This window comes from Lontra canadensis, unplaced genomic scaffold (assembly GCF_010015895.1).
Source record: "Lontra canadensis isolate GAN:19392208 unplaced genomic scaffold, GSC_riverotter_1.0 scaffold56, whole genome shotgun sequence".
In the NCBI taxonomy this organism is placed as follows: domain Eukaryota; kingdom Metazoa; phylum Chordata; class Mammalia; order Carnivora; family Mustelidae; genus Lontra; species Lontra canadensis.
This window is the reverse complement of record NW_022631050.1, coordinates 8,365,412-8,387,142: the sequence shown is the minus strand read 5'-3', so window position 1 is coordinate 8,387,142 and position 21,731 is coordinate 8,365,412. Positions and strand designations below refer to the sequence as shown.

The following is a 21,731-nucleotide window of genomic DNA, read 5'->3' as shown; positions in this document are numbered from 1 at the left end:
GATTTTCGAGCTTTCTTCTCTTCCTTTTTTATGTTAAGAATATATTTTAATCTCTAGCAACAACTTTAATCATTTGTCTTTAATCATGTTGTCTTCCTTTAAGCAGTTTGTGTGGGGGTTTTTTTGTTTGTTTTGGTCTAGAAGAGGCACACCTCATTTATTTATTTAAGAAATGAATCTCATGTTTTTTAACTACTCTGACTTCAATAAAAATCCCAGGGATGGCTTTTTAAGTCATTTTAAAATGCCATATCTTATATTTCTTCTACCCTGAGAAATACACTTGATAAAAATGTTTCTAAATTATATGTTAAGAAGTTGATGTGGTTTCTAGACCAAGTTATTTGGTATTTAATTCTAGGATTTAAGTGTGTGTGTATGTCATGAACTGACTATGTCCCCCACCAAACTTGTATATTGAAGTCCTGACCTCCAATGTGATGGTATTAGAAGGTAGATATTTTGGGAGGCAGTTAGATTTAGATGAGGTCATGTTGGTACCCTCATAATGGGCTTAGTATCCTTAAAGAAGTGTCTTTAGAAGGGTCTCATAAGACCAGAGCTCACTCGCTCTCTCTGAAGTTGACACAGCAAGAAGGTGGCCATCTGCAAGCCAGGAAGAGAGCCCTCACCAGGGAACCGAATTGGTTGACTTTTAGACTCCTAAGCTCCTAGCACTATGAGAAACAAACTCCTATTGTTTAAATCACCCAAACTTTGCTATTTTTCTATGGTAGTCTAAGCAGACTATGTGCATGTGCATGCATGTGTGTGTGTTTGTGTGTGTGTGTGTGTGTGTGTGTGTGTGAGAGAGAGAGAGAGAGAGAGATTATGTAGCTGTCAAGAGAATACATTATACATATCTGTTGACCTAGAAGAAAGACCAGTTTTGGAAAAAATAAAGTTATAGGGTGATAGTACAATCCCATCTTTGTAAAAGCAAAACTTAACATCTTCTCTATCTCTTTATATTTTGTAGAAACATGGGAAAAGCAAGATGGGAGGCAAGTGAGGAAGGCAGAGTTGTAGGAAGAACTAAGCTCCTCTTCCTTCTTTCTTGGCATTGTCTCACTGGGTAAGTATAGTTAAAATTTTAAGAGAAATATAATAATTAACTTTTAAAACTCCAAATGTATGTGTAAGTAAGGAGGAAGTTTCAAAGAGGGTTTTAACATCTATACTTTGGTGATCATAAATTTTCTGGCTCATTTCAGGGAATACTTTAATCCAGTTTTTTGGCCTTAGAGTTGATCAATATGATGTTGCCTAAGAAAGTTGACAACACATAATTAAATGACAGCTGGAAGCTTAGTTGTATTCAGGGTCCAGAGGAGAGGAATGGAGACCTAATGCCATCTTCTGTTTGAGGGCCTCAAGGTCACGTCCTTTATCACCATCATCACCAGGTATCATTCTTACCAGTAGTCTTCCCTGCTAAAATCCATCCTGTCCAAGTTTTATTTGTTTTTAAAATAGAGAATGCTATATACATAGCAATATAAGTTCTAGTGATGTTTGAAAATTAAAATTAATGAGCTGAATGGATATAAATATTCATCATATCTAGGGATGAGGAAGCCCTTTCTTAGGTGAAGAGCAGAAGAAGGAAACCTAAAGGAAGGGGAAAATGTCTAAATTTGACTCAACAAAAATGAAAACTGATTCTCAAAATTACAGTAAGCAAAGTAGCAAGGCAATTGGGGAAAAACATAATGTAGGATCAATAAAAAGCCCAATGCCAAAACAAATGTGGAAAGGACATGAACAGGTATTTCAGGGAAGAAGTTAAAATGATCATTTATCCTGGAAAAAAAAAGTTTACTTCATTAATAACCAAGGATATGCACATTTAAAAAGCAATGCAACATCCTTTTTAATCTTCCATGTTGGCAGAGATGGAAGCCAGTGATGATGCCTGCTGTTGGCCAGGGCTGGGGAACATGCAGCTTCGATCACCAGTGGGAGAAGTAGAATTCGAGATCATCAGTGTCTTATACCCAGTTGGTGTGAATGTCCTTTAGCATCATTGCAAATAATTTTGTAATTCGGCCATTTGCATTCAGTCTTAGACATATACCTATACCTATTCCTTGACGTTTCCAAGATTTGTCCAAGGAGAACCTCCTCAGTGTACACACACGGATCCTTGAGGTATATTCATCTGAGCAGAGGCAGGGAGGAATGCTGATGGGGCGGTGGGGTGGGGGTGGTGGTCAGCAGCAGCAGAGTGAGGCAAAATAAGGGGCATGTGACAGAAATCACAACCATTCACAAGCGAAAAATGGAGGATTTAAGAAGTTCTCGGTTTCTGAAATATGAATAGATATGCACCCACACAGGACTAAACATGCAAAGCCAAGGCAAGACTAAAACTGTAAAAGAAATCTCTAGCAATCTGGCAGATTGGTCATATGGAGCTTGGCTCTTAACAAAATCATCTTATGATAAATTGAGTTTTTTAGTAAAGGGGCTGCTTCCACCAACGCTGCCCTGCATATCTATCCTCGAGCAGTTAAATTGCTCTCTCTTTAAACACAGGCATCAGTAAAGATCCATCCCTGAAAAGTACGTTTGAAATCTTCACAATATTCCAGCTCGATCTGGCAATGGAGGGCTGTCAGTTGCTTTCCATTCACACAGCATTACCTACGGTGGTTCCCTGGCATTCTTAGCGTAAACAAACACGCATACACGCTGGAGAGCGCATTGGCTACCTTACAGACAGAACTAGAGCGACCGAGAGGACTAGACCGTCACGCTTGGGAATGAGCGGTTCTCCTCCTGACAGCAAATCTTGGACCCGAAAGAAATGGCGGGCACTGCACGACTCCTGCAAAGGGATGGTCCGAGCAACGCGGAGAGGTGGAGCGCCAGAGAGAGCTGACAAACAGAAATGGCCGGGATTCTCTCTCGTCTTCCCGGAGCGAACCTGGTGCCAGGCACGTGCTGGTGAGACCAGGAGGAGGGGGCCGGCCTTGGGGACAGGAGCAAGCGCCTGAGTAGGGGACAAAGGGTCAGGTTTGGTTTACTTTCATGCTGTTTGTTTAGAGGTTTTTCTTTCAGTCTTAAAATTGGAATAGGAGGGGCGCCTGGGTGGCTCAGTGGGTTAAGCCTCTGCCTTCCGCTCCGGTCATGATCTCAGGGTCCTAGGATCGAGCCCCGCATTGGGCTCTCTGCTCAGCAGGGAGCCTGCTTACCCCTCTCTCTCTGCCTGCCTCTCTGCCTACTTGTGATAAATAAAATCTTTTACAAAGCAAAACAAAAAAACTAGAACAGGAAATTGGAAAGATGAACATAAATAGCCCATTGTCCTGGCACCTAAAAAAAAAAAAAACCAGAAAAACAAAAAAACTACCACTGTGAATAGTCTGCGAGCTTTGTCTCTTTTCAGTATTGTCTTCTGTACTTTTTAATAACACAGTTGAGGACAGAATGTATGTTCAGTTTATGGCCTCTTGTTTTTCCCTGCATATTTTAGCACTAGTCATTGCCCACACCAAGAATGCCTCACAAAGATGCTTTCAAATTGCTGCTAAAAAATACTCTATTGTAAGGATATGTCAGACATAGTGAATCATTTCTAGATTATTGATCGTTTTGACAGTTTATCTTTTTTGGGGGGGTGTTACTGTTAAAGCTACCATGAATATCGCTGTATATAAATACTCCTAGTTTATATTTCTAGAAATTAGAAATTTGGCTTAGTACTGAGCCAAAGTATGAATTTTTTTAGAGCTATTTCTTTCACCAGATTATAAAGATCATGTTGGCTTGCTCTAACAGTTTGGTTCTATTTTGATTATTTTTCTTTAGCTTGCATTTAGGGAAGCCAGTTTTGAGGTGTATCATAGGACTCTCTCCCGGAATACATTGGTTATAGACTTCTGGAGTGGAAGGAATCTGTGTTCTATTAATCCAGCCACTCATTTTTTCAGATGGGGCCATAGGGCTGAGTGAGTCTGGGTGACTCCAGGGTCACCCAGGACAGTGGTGGTGCTGTGGTAGAGCTGGGTCTCTCCTGACCCCTGGAATAGGACACCCCTCAGCCTCTCCTGACAGGGCATGGAAAGAGAGATGAATCCCCAGAGAGTACATCTGAAAGAGGGAAGGGTACCCAAGGCAGGGGAGAAATGACATGCAGATGAGTCTGAAGAATCTGGACAAAGACAGAACAATGGGGCCAAGCCCAAGGCATTAAGTGATGCTACAAGAATGAATCTAGAAAGGCAGAGAGTAAGTCTTGCTTTTCCAGGCACTGCATTTTGCTAATTATGTAATAGTTGCAAATATTCATAGAGCACTTTGGAGTTTGAAAACTGATTGACATATGTTCGTATTTGATCCTCACCCCATCCTTTACAGACAGAAAATGGAGAACATGTTATAAATGGCTTTTCCAAGATCATCACAAAGAATGCAGGGAGGTTGGCACTTGAAATCCAGATCTCCCAAATCCTATTTCCTGGGTATACTGGTTCCCAATGCAGATCCAAGGACAATGGCAAAATTAGTGAGCAAGTCACACTTAGGCTATAATATAACTCTTTTTGTAGCATACTTTACAGACCTGTACAGTTGCACTTTTCACTCTGTCAACCTTGAAATAGAAAGTTCCGTTATTCTCTGCATTAAGCTTTGCGATGGAATGATTCAGAGGCACCTCCAGCTCCGGGCTGTTGACAGGTATGTCTTTGGGGCAGCCAGCGCAAATCTTGGAAGGTTGTACAAAATCCTCCCCTGAAAGAAACAGGTTTTAAATTAGCGTGTGCAGAAGAAGGAAAAGTCTAGCTGAGTAGCTCTCCTGCACATGACCTAGCATCTATTTGTAGAGGGCCACGTGTCAGCCTGAGGCTCAGCAGTGAGCGTGCTGAAGTTGTCTGCACACCTTCTGGCCTCTCCTCTTTTTCTCTTCTCAGAGCCAAGTGTGTTTAGGAAAACATTCAACCAGTAGGTGTTAGTGGCGCAATCAATATGCTATATTTTTCCCAAGTTTTTGCATCTTGGATGGAACCACCTATGAAGAACAATCCTTAACTTAAAGGAATGACTCTCTAAGGGGGAAACTTTAAGTCCTATGATTCTGGTGAGCAGGCAGTTTCTGTAATGCTTCTCACCATGAAATGCACGCGACTAACTTCCAAGAGTGAGAAAAGCCAACTCTTGCTATTGTACCCAGAGGCCACACATTTCCCCTTGTCATCACCATATTCCCTCTGGCTACTTACAGAGCAGTGTCACCTGCACCTGTCGCTGCCCAACTGGGCAGAGACAGGGTTAGTTGTTCTTGGGAAGGTCTGCTGATCTTACAGACTTGGTGGCAGATCATGGAAACCAAAACACAATTCCTGTGAGACGACCTAGCCCGTTGTCAGGGGCCAACAGGCACTAGTAGAGCACTAACATGTATCCTGTCATACCTGGATAGAGGTCACACTTCTGCGAGAAAGAAGCAATTCTCAGCTGAGGGTCCACGTGTGCCTCGTCTGTACATTCACCGATATCCTGGTTTTTAGAAAAAGTATATGGGTCCAGAAAGTAAGAACATTTTTAAGAACCTTTAAAGTAATCGACTAGTAAAACTAAAGATAGGATGTTGACTATACAAATCATCATGTAGAAAATGAAAACAAAACATAGTCTGATTGTGAAGAGGGAATAGAAGACAGCTAAGAGCATCAACAACAAACACAGAGGCACAAACCCACAGAAACATGAAACAAGATGAGAATACCCAGTGTAGAAATAATAACCATAAAAGTGAACAGATAAAATTTTCTTTAAGAAAGGTAATGAATTTTAGATTAAGCTAAAAACAAAATTAAGGTATTACATCTTCAAATATGCTATCTTCTAATAAAAAAGATAAAGTTTAAATATAATGGGTGAGCAAAGCTATATGAGGCAAATACGACAAAAAAGTTATACTGGAAAAAGTAAAATTCAAGGTAACAAAAACTCATAAAGGTAGTATGAAGATTATTTTATTTATATAAAAGATATAGTCTAGAAGCCCAGAATCAAGATACATAAAGCAGGAAACATACAGGAATAGAAATGGATAGAAATCATTGTGGTGGGAAATAAAACATACAACTATAAATTGAAGATAGGCCAGATGGATTAAAAAATAAATAAGGTAATTTGAATAATGAACAGTCTTCAGGAATGTCAGAAGGAGAAAACAATGAAGGTAAAAGCAATACTGAGAAGTTAGAAAACAGCATTAGCACTAAAAAATAAACTCAAAAGATCGCTCTTGGGGTGAGGAAAAAATCAAGCACAAAAAAAGGCAACAGAGCAAAGTGTACAGAGAAGTATAAAAATAGAATATTATGAACAAGTGTGTAATAATTTAAATTCCAAAGAAATAGATAATTTTCTGAAAATTATAATTAACCAACTGACTTAAAAATAAGAAAACCTGAATAGATGAATGACTGGAAGGAGAGGATGTTATTCCTCTAAACTTCATTCCACTTCTCACCTCCAAACAATATAAATTTTTATGGATGGATCTTTAAAAATTAAAGAAGTATATATATTTCCATGTTGTATAAGCTGTTTCTGAATATAGAAAATAGTGGCAGAAGTGCCTGGTTGGCTCAGTGGGTAGAACATGTGACTCTTGATTTCAGGGTCTTGGGTTTGAGCCCCATGTTGAATGTAGAGATTACTAAAAAAATAAACTTAAAAAACTAAAATACTGGCAAACTGTTTTCATTCTATAAAATTTTAATCCTGATATCAAAACCTGAAAAAATAGAATGCACATACACACACCGAGAAAACTGTTAAAGCCCTTTCACTTATAAATATAGTTGTCAAATTCCTAAATTAGAAATAGAATCCAAACATATATCTAAAGAATAATTAAACTAAACAAATAGAGTTTAGTTTGGGAACCCAAATATTACTTTAGGAAAGCTGTCAAAACAACATAACAGATTAAATTAGGAAAATAGGGGCTTCTGGGTGGCTCAGATGGTTAAGCTTCTGCCTTTGGCTCAAGTCATGATCTCAGGGTCCTGGGACTGAGCCCCTGTGTCGGACTCCATACTCAGCAGGGAGTCTGCTTCTCCCACTCCCACTGCCTCTCCCTTTGCTTGTGCGCATGCTCTCTCTCTCTCTCTCAAATGAATAAAAAATCTTTAAAAAATAAATTAGGAAAACATAATATGACGTTTTAATATCTGTTCTAAACCATTTGCTGAATTCAATACCAATTCCTTATATAAGAACAAAACTCTTTAAAGAACAGGAATGTAAGGATGCTTCCTTAACATGACAAAGAATGTCTACCTGGAACCCACAGCACATATAATACATAATGACAAACACTTTGAGGCTTTCCCAATAAAATCAGGAATAAAACATGATGGTGTGGGATCACTGTTACTTCAAAAATTATGTCTGTCTGTTTGGGTCAATTCATTAAGACATCGAACAAAAAAATGAGCATCAGAAAAGAAAATAAAAGTATTTTTTGCATAAGATATTATTGTATATCTAGAACAATCAAAAGAATCAATGAAAAGCTCTTAAAGCTAGTGAGAATTCAGCGGAGTTGCTGGATGTAAGAAAAATGCATAAATGTGTACATTTCTTTCTAACAATAATTTATTTAAAAGAGAAGAAAATAAAAACAAAAGGATCTAATTCCTCATTGCAATAACCAAAAACAAAAAAAACCCAAAATGAAAGCTAGAAATAGCCTTAGTGAGCAATATTCTGGAGATATATATATATATATATGTATATATATATATATATACATAGAAAATCCCACAACTTTAGAAATATAAAATGAAACTTTGTCTAAATAGAGATGTATACCAAATTCTGGACTAAAAAGACTAAATGAGAGTACATATGGGTCCTTCTCAAATTAATTTAGACAAATAATGGAATCCCAATCTATGTGACAATGTAAGTTTTTCTCACAAATTTTTTCTAAGGTTGGTTTTGAAGATATAAACACTGGATAATAAATCACATATTTAAACTTTCTATGAACCTATAGCTGTTTAAACATGGTAGTTTGGTACAAAAACAGAGAACACATTTTTTTGGACAAGACTATTATGGAATAAAAGTTGTCATTAATTTATGTAGCAGGAAAGACTGTTGCAACATCTAGTTATTCTCTTAAAAAATTGAAAAAAAATCACGAGATACATCAAAATTAATTCCAGATAGGACTGAAAGTTACATTATAAAATACTGACCATAGACAAACTAGAAGAAAAAAAATAAAGTGACTGCTGTGCAAATAGTGGAAAATTTCAAATGAAAATATTGGTAGATTTGGCCAACTGTAAAAAAAATCTATTTATAAGTCAGAAATACTATAATGAAAACTAAAAAGTAAACACCTGAGAAGATATGACAAAGCACTGATACATTTACTATAGAAATATGATTTTCCAAATCTTTAAGATTTATTCCAAAGACAAATGGGCAAAGAATATAGAAGACAATTTATAAATTCAACCCATAAATTTCCAACAAATCTATGAAGACATATTGGCTAAATAAATGCATATTAACTACATTGTTTGATAAAATGAAAACTAAAAAGGTTTTTGTCTATGAAATCAGCTAAGTTTTTTTTAACCTTCATGACTTTTTAATTCACATTTTTTTTTTTTTTAAGTAAACTCTGCTCCAAGGTGGGGCCTGAACTCATGACCCCAAAATCAAGAGTCTCATGCTCTACCAATTGATCCAGCCAGGTTTTTTGTTTTGTTTTGTTTTGTTTTTTAATACTGAATTCTATCAGGAGTATACATTGCTGATAGAATTTAAATTGATGCATTCAGCAAACAATTTATATATATCAAGAGTTTTAAGAGCTTTTGGGAAAAAATTGAAGTATAATTATAATATCCTATTAGTTTCAGGTGTACATCATAGTGATTCAATATTTTTTAAAAGATACTGTTTTCCATAGCAGCTGTACCAATTTACATCCCCACCCACAGTGCACCAAGGTTCCCCTTTCTCCTCAGCAATAACACTTGTTATTTTTTGTCTTTTTGATACTAGTGAATCTGACAGGTGTGAGATAGCTCATTGTGGTTTTATTTGCACTTTCCTGATGATGAGTGATGTGAGGCTGAGCTTCTTTTCATGTATGTGTTGGCCATCTGTGTGTCTTCTTTGGAAAAATGTCGGTTTCGGTCCTCTGCTTATTTTTAAATTGGATTATGTCTTTTTTTGGTGTTGATTTGTGTCAATTCTTTATATATTTTGGACACTAACCCACTAACAGATGTGTGATTTGCCAATATCTTCTTCCATTCAGTAGCCTACTTTTTTTTGTTGATGATTTCCTTCACTGTGCAGAAGCTTTTAATTTCGATGTAATCTCATTTGCTTATTTTAGTTCTGTTGCCCCTGCCTGAGGAGACTGATCCAAAAAGGCATTTCTAAAACGGATATCAAAGAGCGGTCTCTGTTTTCTTCTACAAGCATAATGGTTTCAGGTCTCACATTCAACTCTTTAGTCCATTTTGAATTTATTTTGTTTATGGCATAAGGCAGTGATCCAATTTTATTCTTTTACTTGTTGCTGTCCAGTTTTCCCAACACCATTAGTTGAAGAGACTGTCTTTTCCCCATTGTATATTTTTATCTCCTTTGTCAGAGATCACCATATAAGCGTGGTTCATTCTGGGCTCTCTATTCTGCTCGATTGGTCTCTGTGTCTGTTTTCATGCCAGTACCATACTACTTTGATTACTATAGCTTTATAGTAAAGCTCTGTAGTAAATCAGGAACTATCATACTTCCATCTTTGTTCTTTCTCTAGATAAGAGTTTTAAGAGCTTCTATACAATCTTATACTATGTGTAAAGCTGAGAGTTTATTCTGAGGGAAAAAAATACCAAATACAGATATAACTTTATTCTAAAAAATGTTTGGTGAGTTATTAATTATAATAAAAATAGGAAGAAACCAAATGTCCAGAAAAAGGAAAGTAATTAGAAAATAATCTATGGTATACTCACTAGAATATTCCATGGTTATTTAAAAAGAAGTTCATCGAGAGTTTTAAAGGCATAGGAAAATATTTAGGTGAAAAAAATGTAGCATGTAAAATAAATACAACTATTAAAAGACAAAAAAAATTACCAAAAATTGTCTGTATGCCCTACAAAAATGAAAGGAGGAGAAATACTCCAGGATATCTTTGGATGTTTGGGCATGTGTGGGTCAGTATTACTTTTTTCTATTTTTTTCTCGGTTTTTGCATTTCCTTAAAGTTTTCTATGCATGTATATTTCCAAAATAGGAATATATATATGTGTGTATATAATATGTATATGTACATGCACATACATATACATATTATATACATATATATAATGTCATATTTTTGAAAGATACAGGGAACATCAGACTTAGAATACCTTAATTTCAGATGCGGAGAGGATGCTGGAAGTAGCCCAAAGGTTCTGAATTCTATCAGTATATTTGGTTCACCTGAGAAGCTTCTAGATCATTCTGATTCCAGGGACCCACCCCAGACCAATTACATCAGAATGTCTGGGTGAATGACCTGGGAATAGGTGTTTTTTAAAGCTAGCGGAGTGATTTTAGTAGGCAACAGGGCCCGAGAATTATTTATGAAACCTCTCAAATCAGTGCTTTTCAGACAAATAAATCACCAGAGAATCTTGTTAATATGCAGATTCTGCATCAGCTGGAGTGGAGTTGAGCTCCTGCTTTTCCAACAGCCTCCCTGGTGATGCTGTTTCTGCCACTCACTGTCACGCACTTTGCATAGCAAGGCCTTAAACTATATCAGTTGTGGGCAAAACATTTCATTTCTGTTTCATGCCATTGAACTACGCTAAGCCATCTGTGAGACAGGTGTCGATATTCTTCACTCTTTTGCAAACGAGGACATGGAAGCTCAGAGAAGCTATTCCAAAAGTCTGATTGGCTTTGTGACCCCCACCTGTCCTTGCGTCTCTCTGGGGGGCGAAGAGAAAACTAAACTGAGGTTCTAACAAGCCAATGCAGAAAAATTGAGGCTAGAGAGCACTGTAGGCTCCTGTCACTTCACACCACTAACTACACATAGAAGCACGAGGTGTTCATAGATGCTTGAAAGGCCGGGCTTGAATCAAACTGACAAAGTGAAACAGTAGTGAGAGCTTATGCTTTTAGAGGATTCCTCTCCTTTTCATTTTATACTATGCTTTTTATTATGCTAAAATACATACAACATAAAATTTGCTATTTTAGCCATTTAAAAATGTATAATTCAGGGCATTAAGTACATTCATAGTGGTGTGCTGCCCTTGCCACTAATAATTTGCAAACACAAATTCTGTACCCATTAAACAATAAATCCCCATTCTCCCTCCTCCAGCCCCTGATAAACTCTAATCCACCTTCTGTCTCTGTGAATTTGCATAGGTTAGATATTACGTAAGTGGAATCACACAACGTGCATCTTCTTGTGTCTGGCTTCTTTCACTTAGCATAACGTTTTCCAGGTTTAGCCATGTTGTAGTGTGTGTTGGGATTTCTTTCTATGATTAAGAATTTTCCATTGTTTTATATATATATCCCATTTTGTTTACCCATTCATCTGTTGATGGGTCTTTGTGTTGTTTCCACCTTTCTGCTAGTGTGAATAATGCTGTAGTGAATGTTGCCAGGCAAGTATCTGTTTGTGTCTCCATTTTCAATTTGTTTGGGTACATACACCTAGGCGTGCAGTTGCTGGATCATATGGTAATTCTGTGTTTAACTTTTTGAGGAAGCACCAAATTGTTTCTCACAGTGGCTACATCATTTTATGTTCCCATTGGCAATATATAAGATTCCTAATTTTTCCACATCCTCCCCAATACATGCTATTTCCCAATTATTAAAAATGAGAAATGATTTCCCAATTTATTAAAAATGATAACCATCCTCTGAGTGTCAAGTGGCAGCTCAGTGTGGTTCATATTTACGTCCCCCTGATAGCTGACCGTGTTGAGTACCTTTTCATTTGCTTATTGGCCATTTGTATGTCTTCTTTTTTTTTTTTTAAGATTTTATTTATTTATTTTCAGAGAGAGATTACAAGTAGGCAGAGAGGCAGGCAGAGAGAGGGAGAGAGGAGGAAGCAGGCTCCCCACCAAGCAGAGAGCCTGATGCAGGACTCGATCCCAGGACCCTGAGATCAAGATCTGAGCCGAAGGCAGAGGCTTAACCCACTGAGCCACCCAGGAGCCCCCATTTGTATGTCTTCTTGAAAGAAACATCTATTGAGTCCTTTTGCCCATTTTTAAATTGGGTGGTCTTTTTGTTGTTGCAATGTAAGGGCTTTTAATAATATATTCTTCATACTAAACCCTTATCAAATAAGGGATTATTGTGTCCCACTCTGTGGATTGTCTTTTCACTCTCTTAATGCTGTCTTTTTAATTTTTTCCCAATTATGAAATAAATACATACTTCATCAGAGACCTTAAAAAGTACTGAAGAGTTCCAAAAAGTATGAAGAATTAGAAAAAGCTCCAAAATTTCCAACTCAAAGTTAACTATATTTTATGTTTTGGCATATTAGTTTTTCGTCACTTTTTAAAAAAGATTTTATTCATTTATTTGTCAGAGAAAGAGAGAGAGAAAGCACAAGCAGGGAGAGCAGAAGGGAGAGGGAGAAGCAGGCTCCCCACTGAGCAAGGAGTCCGATGCGGGCCTCGATCCTGAGCCTAAGGCAGACACTTAACCAACTGAGCCACCCAGGAGCCCCAGCTTCTCATCATTTTTTATACTTATGTTTACTTTATAGATTTGAGTGACTCTGTATGTATAGTTTTGTACCCTACTTTTCTGTTTTTTATTTAACATATTATAGTCATTTTTACTAAGTCACTAAAGACTAGAAATGTAATTTGAATAGCTGCATATATTCTACTATACAGATAGGCTGTAATTTACTTAACCATTCCTTACTGTTGAGGATATAAATCACTTCCAGTGTTGTTCTATTAATAATAATGCTGAAATTATTGCTATCTGGATTTCTCATTTTCTTGCCCATGTAATGGAATTCTAGAAGTCAAATTCCTAGGTTAAAGGGCTTGCTTAAAGCACGGTCTCCTACTACCATGCCCGTATCCCCAAGGAAGCCATGCCTTGGCTATCTTAACATGCATCTCGACATACTCTCCTTTAACATAGTTTTGGTTCAGACAACAGGATATCATCCCAGAAAGGGTCACTAAGGGATAGAGACTCAGGATGTGTTTATTAGAGATAAAGGCAGGGAAGGAAAGGTAAGAAAACAAGCAGAGACAAGTTGGAAGTGAGGGACTGTTCTGAGTAGAGCTTGGGAGGAAGGATGTACAGCACATGGGGAAGAAAAAGACACAGGAGACGGAGGGCATGAAAAGACAAACTTGATCATGGCATCATCTGGTCTCAGGCTCTCCTAGTCCCCGCTTACATCTGTAAGTGCTCTGCTAGACATGTAGATTCTTGAACTAGGTGGCTAAAGCAGCGTGACCAGTGTGTGAGCTTCGGAGTTCCCAGGGGAATGTGGATCAGTGAATGTCACCTAACATTTTAGTGACTGACACTTCCTACACAGCTGAGTGTTCCCCCACCTGGAAAGACTGGACGCAAGGTGCTGAGAATTTCATAATCAGAGTTTTGCCTACTTACACCATTCAAAAGGGACTTGCAGTCTGGAGTTAAGAACAGAAAATTCTCCTTGGAACAATTCGTTTGTGCAATTGAGTAAGTAATTTCATAGTTCCATCCAGACACCACCTGAAACAATTTGGGAGCAAATATTTAAAAGGCAGTTTAAACATCATCGACAGCATTATGGGGCACAGAGAAGGCTGCCTGGCATATCGTAAGTGGTGGATGATATGAACGATGATTATGAGTAGGCAGAAGTCATTTCTGAATAAACAGCAAACTGATACCTCTCACTCCGTCCACACCACCCCCGCCCGCTACACTCCTACCCATCTAACAACAGAATGCAACGTACATATGGAATTACTCTAGTTCCCTAAGACCTAGCAGTACTTCCCAGCTAGGCAGAAGGAAGAAAAGCTTCCATCAACTTTGTGAAATATTAGTAATGCTATTCTAGATCAAGAAAGAAGACTTTGGTACTGGTAGGGCCTCAGTTTTCCAAACTGCCAGGCCGGGAAAATTTCTCCTGCTTCACCCTGGGCTAGTTGCATCCTGATACAGCTGGATATGGACATAATGGAGCAGAACACAGGTCTTGCTTGTGAAAGCAAACCGGAAGGTCTATTAAAAGCAGGGCATATTACTGACCAAAATGAGTCCTTCATAATTAGAGGCTGAAATACAAAGGAAATAGTCAACTGTCAGTAGAGGCTTAGTGAACTGAGGCAACGAAAAGACCAGTTTTACAAGTATTTACTGCCCCCCCACCCCGCAATGATATGGGACCTAGAATTTAAAGGATATCCAGAAAACTATGCCAACTTTTTAGGTACAATTTAATTTGGGGAGCCATGTTTGACTCATGAATGCTGGGTAATGATATAGTTTTCTTAAAGCCTTATGGACAGAAGAACTTTTCTCTTTCGCTGTCTCTACAAAGAACACGTAATACTGATTACTGTTTGCAATCAAAAATTAAAGAACAAACCTGTCGGTTGGCCCTTTTCACTTCTTTAAGAGCAAAGAGGTGGGAATGATCCGTGTTGTTGTTGAAATGTTCAATGGCATGTCTTAGAATGGGTTCCAGGTCAGGGCTTGCGGTCGAGATGGGGTGCACACAGCCAAGGCAGTCAAACTGGGCTCTCACCACTGGGCCCGAGGCTTGACAAAGAGCAGGTAAAGGGGCAGCATTAATGAGTGAAACCTGCGTTCAGATGCACTGACCTAAATGAGATAATTTGGAAAGCCCTCATAAACCTTCCAGTGAATCCTAGTATGCACTAAAAAAGAGAATGCAAGACTGCTTTCTAGCCAAAACAATAAACCTCTCATTCACTTAGGAACATCTTACACGTGTAGTACTGTGCATAGTTATTTTAAATTTACTTAAAAGTAATTTTAAATTATAGAAGCAACTTGGATTTATCCTCTTATAAAAAGTAAAACATTGGGGCGCCTGGGTGACTTGGTCGGTTAAGCATATGACTCTTGATTTCAGCTCAGGTCATGGTCTCAGGGTCATGAGATGGAGCCCCTGTGTCAGGCTCCCAGCTCAGCACAGAGTCCGCTTGAGATTCACTCTGTCCCTCTGCCCCTCCGTGTCCTTTCCCACCCCGCACTCTCTCCCTCTCTCTAAAATAAATAAATAAATCTTTTTTAAAAAAGTAAAACAAAATAGATACATTATAGTTTATTTATTTATTTATTTATTTATTTGCATGAACTAAAGCTCCTTGAGGCCTGGTCCAGAGCACAATATATTTTCTATCGATTCAGTCCAAACAACATGTTTTGCATCTGCTGTAATGAGCCAGGTGCTGAGCTTGGCTCCGTGGATACGTTAATGCATCAATAATCGTCACCGGTCACCGGTGTGAAGCAGTTGGGCAGAAGTCAAGCAAGAGAGACAGGCTGCCCATGGGTCTGCCGTTTTCGGAAAGGAGTCAGTAAGTAGCTGTATCTGTTGATAAGTGGCTCCATACTTAAATGCCAACGGAATTGTGTTTAGTCAGCATCTACAATACCAACTCTGATAATTAGTAGCTGTGGGATCTTGGGCAAGGTAACTAACCGTGGTGGACCTCAGTTTCTCACCTGTGAAGTGAGGATTTAATGCCTGCCTCATAGAGTTGTGAGGATTAAGTACGTTAATATACGTGAAGCATTTAGAACTGTGGCTGGCTGTAAGTGCTCAGGAATCGTTAGCTCTTATGACCCTTATCCTGGCTATCATTACTAGATTATGACGGTAGGACCTTCAGGCATCTCTTCCATCTGAGTCTACAACAAGCCTCTGAGGTAGGAATCATTGTTACCCCTTACTCCCTTTCAGAGATAAGGAAGAGAAAACCGATAAGGTGAGGAATTTGGAAAGATTCCAGGCCAAGTCTGACCTCAAAGCCTGTGCTTCTCTCCCTCCCTCTTGGCCTACAATTGAAGATAGTTCTCGTGTCTTCTGGTCCCTTCTCAGAGCCTTTGCACAGGCCCCATACACTGGAGCAGTCAGGAGGGGAGCCCAGAGAGAGCTGAAGGGATGATCGGCAGGAGCCTTGCCCAGACCTAGGACTCTGCCCTTCCACCATCCCACCCCCAATGGGTCGCTGGTGCCACTGAGGGAGGGGGCTTCGTCGAGGCTGTGCTCCTGACACCACAGAGAACCGGTTCCTTTTCCGCCAGATACATTAGCTACCTGGAGTGATCTGGCAGGTCTGTGTAGCCACTGAGAATTTCATATTCCCTCTCTTCCCCACTGTGGCGGAGCATTCTCCTGTGGCCTAAAAAGAAAAGAAAAAAAAGAAAGAGACCATTTATCTTCATCTTTCAGATGGAGAAGCCCACCTAGTACTATAGCTCAATATAGCTTTTCCTTTTTTTTATTTTTTTGAACTTGCCAACATTTTTTCAAACAGAGTTTTGACATGCCGGAGTGAAAGTTTTTGTAGCCTCGTGATTATTTTTGCCAGCCACTGATTTCACCAGACGTTGGAGGAGAGGTAGTATAAAAGGAGAGGTTTTAAAGCAAGTTTCCTTTTCACCAAAATTGGTGCATGGGCCTGCTAAACCCTCCTTGTGACTTTCCCTTCAATTTCGGTGTTGAAACTGCAAGTAGGGCATGACAGGCATGGGTTCCTGGAAGGGGGAAAGAGCGACTTGCTGGGGCAGTGGGGGTGGTCGCAAGCACTGTTGAAGGGGAGCAAACACTGTCCCCATGCCCCCCTCATTAAGGCAACAATCAGCCCGGCTGTGCCAAGCAGGCGTTAGGCATTTGGTTAAGATAGTCATTGTTATCCAAAAAAAGGTTCTTTGCATATCCTGCCTCATTTCGTCCTCCAACAGCCTAAAAAGGTCAATGTCTTCTCCCCTTTAGGAAGCAGCATCCAGGTTCTGGGGGGTCAGCTAGTGGGAGGCAGAGGCATGCTGTCCCCTCACCAGCCCTCAGTCTTGGCCCAAATGTTGCTCTGTGGTCTCTTTGGGGCCATGTCCTCTGTCCCAATGCGTCATTAGAGTCCCCTTCTCATGGGAGGGCTTCTCTATGTTACACTGCTGTCTTCTCCGTGTTCTGACACACAGAAGGAGAACACGGACACCAAGGCTTTGGCTTTTCCACACGTTTGAGGGTTTATCTGCATGACTTACAAAGAGGCCTGACAGTACTAACCATCTCCGGCTCTAGTGAAAATATCTGACAGTCTCGACAGAGAACACCAGGGGCTCAGGAACCACGGCCCACTTACAGCTTGAGCAGATTCTAGGTAGTCACAATCCTGCCAGGTTTTGCCGCTTTGAACAGAACAGTTTCCTTCCTTAATTTCGTACTTGAAGGAATAAAACGTGTCAGGGTTATCCTGAAAAAAAGCAACCAGAAACACATAACTGACCCAACAGCAAATAACTCTGAGTGGGAGCTAATGCTGATATGAGTATGTGATCTTGATTTAATTCAGGGAGACCAAAACACTTATTAAAAATACTGAAAGCTGACACCAGCTCAGTCAGTTAAGCACCTGCCTTTGGCTCAGGTCATGATCTCAGAATCCTGAGATCAAGCCTCCTGTGAGGTTTCCTGCTCAGCCAGGAGTCTGCTTCTCCCTTTGCCTCTGCCCCTCCCCCTACTTGTGAGCACACACGCACAAACTTGCACGTGCTCTCTCTCACGCACGTGCTCCCTCTCTCTCTCTCTCTCTCTCTCAAATAAATAAAATCTTAAAAAAATAAAAATACTGAAAGTTATAAATATTTACTTGAAGAATGTCCACAATATATTTACAATTATATATTTGTAAGTTACAAAGTGGTATCCTAGTATTAGCCCATTTCTGTAGATACCAATTTGTAGGTACATATATGATTCTTTAAAGTCTGGAAAGTTATGAAGCAAAGCTATTAAAATGTTTGTCTTTCAGTAGTAGGAGTACAGCTGTCTCACTTCTTTAATCAAGTGTTTGTGAGTTGTCTTTTTAAAAAATAAACATTTCTTTTACAGTGAGGAAACAAATAAGAAGCCAATTTTCATTTTTAAAAAATTAAGTTATCGCTGGATGGCAGATTAATTTTTGGTGACTTTACTATTTTTATTTGCCTCATTTTTTCTATTTTTTCTACCATGACATGAGATAATAAATAAAACTTTTAAAGTGCAAAGACATTTTAAAGACCTGTGAGACCTGAAAATATAAAACTCCTAGAAGAAAGCATAGGCAGTAATTTCTCTGACATTGGGCTTGGCAACATCTTTCTAGATATGTCTTCTCAGGCAAAGGGAACAAAAGCAGAAATAAATGATCAGAACTGCACCAAAATGAAAAGCTCTTGTATAGCAAAACCATCAACAAAATGAAAAGGCAACCAACTTACTGAATGGGAGAAGATAATTGCATATGATATATTTGGTAAAGGGTCAGCATCCAAAATATATAATGAACTTACACAACTCAACATCAAATAAAACAAATAATCCGATTAAAAAATGGGCAGAGGACCTGAATAGACGTTTTTTCTAAAGAAGACATCCAGATGGCCAACTGACACATGAAAAGATGCTCAGCACCACTCAGCATCAGGGAAATGCAACTTAAAACCACAATGAGGTACCACCTCACACCTGTCAGAATGACTAGAATCAAAAAGACAAGAAATAACAAGCGGTGAGGACATGGAGAAAAAGGAACCCTCTTGCACTGTCAGTGGGAATGTAAATTGGTGCAGGCACCATGAAAAATAGTATGAAGCTTCCTTAAACAATTAAAAATAGAAATACTATATGATCCAGCAATCAACTACTGTGTATTTACCCAAAGAAAACAAAAACGCTACTGTGAAAAGACACATGCATCCATATGTTTACTGCAGCATTATTTACAGTAGCCAAGATAGACAACGCCGATGTCCATCAATAGATGAATGGATAAAGAATACGTGTGTGTGTGTGTGTGTATACATATACATGCATATATATATGGTAGGCAAACCTTGCTGTATACATATATGTAATGGAATATTACACAGCCATACAAAAGAATGAGATCTTGCCATTTATGACAACATGGATGGACCTAGAGGGTATTATATTAAGTAAAACAGATCAGCCAGGGAAAGATAAATATCTTATCATTTCACTTATATGAGGAATCTAAAAAATGAAGCAAATGAACAAATAAAAAGTTGAAACAGATCCCTAAATACAGAGAACAAAACTCTGCCAGGGCAGAGGAGGGTGGGGGATGGGTAAAATGGGTGAAGGGGAGTGGGAGGTACAAGCTTCTAGTTATGGAATGAGTAAGTCACAGGGAAGAAAGGCAATGATACAGTCATAGCGTTGAATGGTGACAGATGGTAGCTATGCCTGTAGTGAGCAGAGCATAGCACAGAGAATTGTCAAACCATTATGTTACACACCTGAAACTAGTGTAACGTGTGTCAACTATACTTCAACTAAAAAAAGAAAGTGCAAAGGTGCTGAGTTAGGTGAGCTTTCATAATGGAAAAGCCTGACACATCTAACAGCAAGAGACCGGAGAGGTGATGTTGTCCAGCCCCTCACTTTGTAGGTGAGAGAAAGGAGGCCCTGAGCTGATGGGAAGGGCTGAGGCAGCCCCCACACCTTGAAAAAGCAGAGCCGGCCCTATATCCCAAGTCTCCTGACTCTCAGACCCTGCTTGCATCACTCTATTTGCATCTGGGATGATGGAGTCAAACAAGATAGTCTCCCAAGTTCCTTCCAGGTCTCAGATTTTGATAAGGAAATAAACAGTAGTGTATAGATGGGACCCATACAGCAGAGTAAAGACAAAGCATGATTCCATGGACATTTTAGAACAAAAAAGTGCATTTGTCATGGATGTCAGCTAATGAAGAGAACACCAGTCAACTGTTGCTTGTGAGGACCAGGACCAAATGTCTACATCACTACACGAGTTTGTAAAACAGGAAGGTCCAATTTTACTTTCAGAAAATAAAAATAATAATCATGCCCCCTGGGCTTTTTTCTTTACCCTGATCATGTCAGATGACTGGACTTTTCTCCTCCACCAAAGTAAACAGTTACTTAACTATGATAGGCACAGAGTTTTATAGTGAAATTCATTTAAACAAACTATTGAAAGATTTGTGTTTTTTGAAATCACATCTACTGTCAGAATTTGTCTCCAACCTGAATGCATCAATTAGCTATAAAAAAGTATTAAAAACCGGGGATGCCTGGGTGGCTCAGTGGGTTAAGCCTCTGCCTTCAGCTCAGGTTATGATCTCAGGGTCCTGGGATCGAGTCCCACATCGGCTCTCTGCTAGGCAGGGAGCCTGCTTCCTCCTCCCTCTCTCTCTTTCTCTCCCTCTCTACCTACTTGTGATCTCTCTCTGTCAAATAAATAAAATCTTTAAAAAATATATTAAAAACCATTTAGAACATTGCTGTTACCCTTGATGCATTCAGCTATACAGACTGGTAGACATTTTGTCTAATGCATGTTAATCTCATTTTTACCTCCTCTTAGATGTAACTCTGCCTTCCCCCTAGCTTTCTTGCGGTATAATTGATAAATGAAAATTGCATATATTTGAAGTGTGCAATACGATGATATATATGCACAGATACACACATACACCATGAACTAGTTGTCACAAACAGGCTGATCCACATGTCCATCACCTGATATACTTACCTTTTTGGGGTACGTCTGGTGTGTATGTCTGGTGAGAACACTTAAAATCTAGTCTCCTAGCAAATTTCAAGTATACGATACAGTATTCTTAACTATAGTCACCATGTTTTATATTAGATCCCCAGGACTTACTCATCTCAAAACTGGAAAGTTTGTACCCTTGGATCAGCATCTTCCATTTTCCCCTAGCCTGGGCCCCTGGCAACCACCACTGTACTTTCTGCCTTAGTGAGTTAGACTTTTCTTTTTAAAATTCTACATGTAAGTGAGATCATACATTATTTGTTAAACATAAGCATCCCCTCCCCACCTGGGGTCTGGAGGTCTCCCTATTTTAGTCTAAAGGCTGGTCACCCTGTAAGTCTTTTTGCTGCGGTCCCGTTGAGTTCCTGGATTCTCCTACCCTGAATGGTTTCCTTCAAATGACTCCATCTACATTTGTCTTGTGGCACTTTGGTTTCCTGATCACCCAGGAAGCCAAGCTTGGCTGCCCAAGGACTAGTCATACCCTGCCCTGCACCCCTGGGGCCAAAGAGTGGTGTTGATCTTTTCTAAGAGATGTAAGCTTCTACCTTTGCTCCTGGGTTCTTGGGTGATGGTTGGTGTTGTTATTGTTGGGGTGTGGGGTGGTGGGATTGGGGGAGGGGCTGGGCTGGGAAGGACAGCACACATCTCAAAAGGCCTCAAGGTAAAACACAGCTCACTTACCGTCCTGACGACCTCAGTTACACGGTACAACACAAACTGGTTGCCGCTTTGGCTTCTACTGTTATATTTCTTCAGCGCAGTGTCCACTGCCTTAAATAAGTCTTCATCATCGCAGTCGATTTCTTGTGAGGACTCCTGGGTTAAACTTGGTAGCAGCCTGGAGCAGAGAAAAAGCAAGGCAAGTAATTTCATAATTTAGCAGTGGGACAG

At 39.3% G+C, this 21,731-nt stretch overlaps 1 protein-coding gene across 2 annotated transcripts in view; it reads right to left on the bottom strand.

The window, feature by feature from the left end:
* KNG1 (kininogen 1) overlaps window positions 1-21,731 on the bottom strand; it is a 38,147-nt gene extending 16,416 nt beyond the window's left edge. For both annotated transcript variants that reach the window (XM_032875597.1, XM_032875598.1), the window contains exons 1-7: window positions 21,522-21,731; window positions 17,391-17,501; window positions 16,346-16,430; window positions 14,645-14,817; window positions 13,672-13,779; window positions 5,418-5,502; window positions 4,568-4,737 (exon numbers count right to left, since the gene is read on the bottom strand). In XM_032875597.1, coding sequence (XP_032731488.1) covers window positions 4,568-4,737; window positions 5,418-5,502; window positions 13,672-13,779; window positions 14,645-14,817; window positions 16,346-16,430; window positions 17,391-17,501; window positions 21,522-21,713 — 924 coding nt within the window. In that variant the 5' untranslated portion in view covers window positions 21,714-21,731. The remainder of the gene's footprint in view (window positions 1-4,567; window positions 4,738-5,417; window positions 5,503-13,671; window positions 13,780-14,644; window positions 14,818-16,345; window positions 16,431-17,390; window positions 17,502-21,521) is intronic.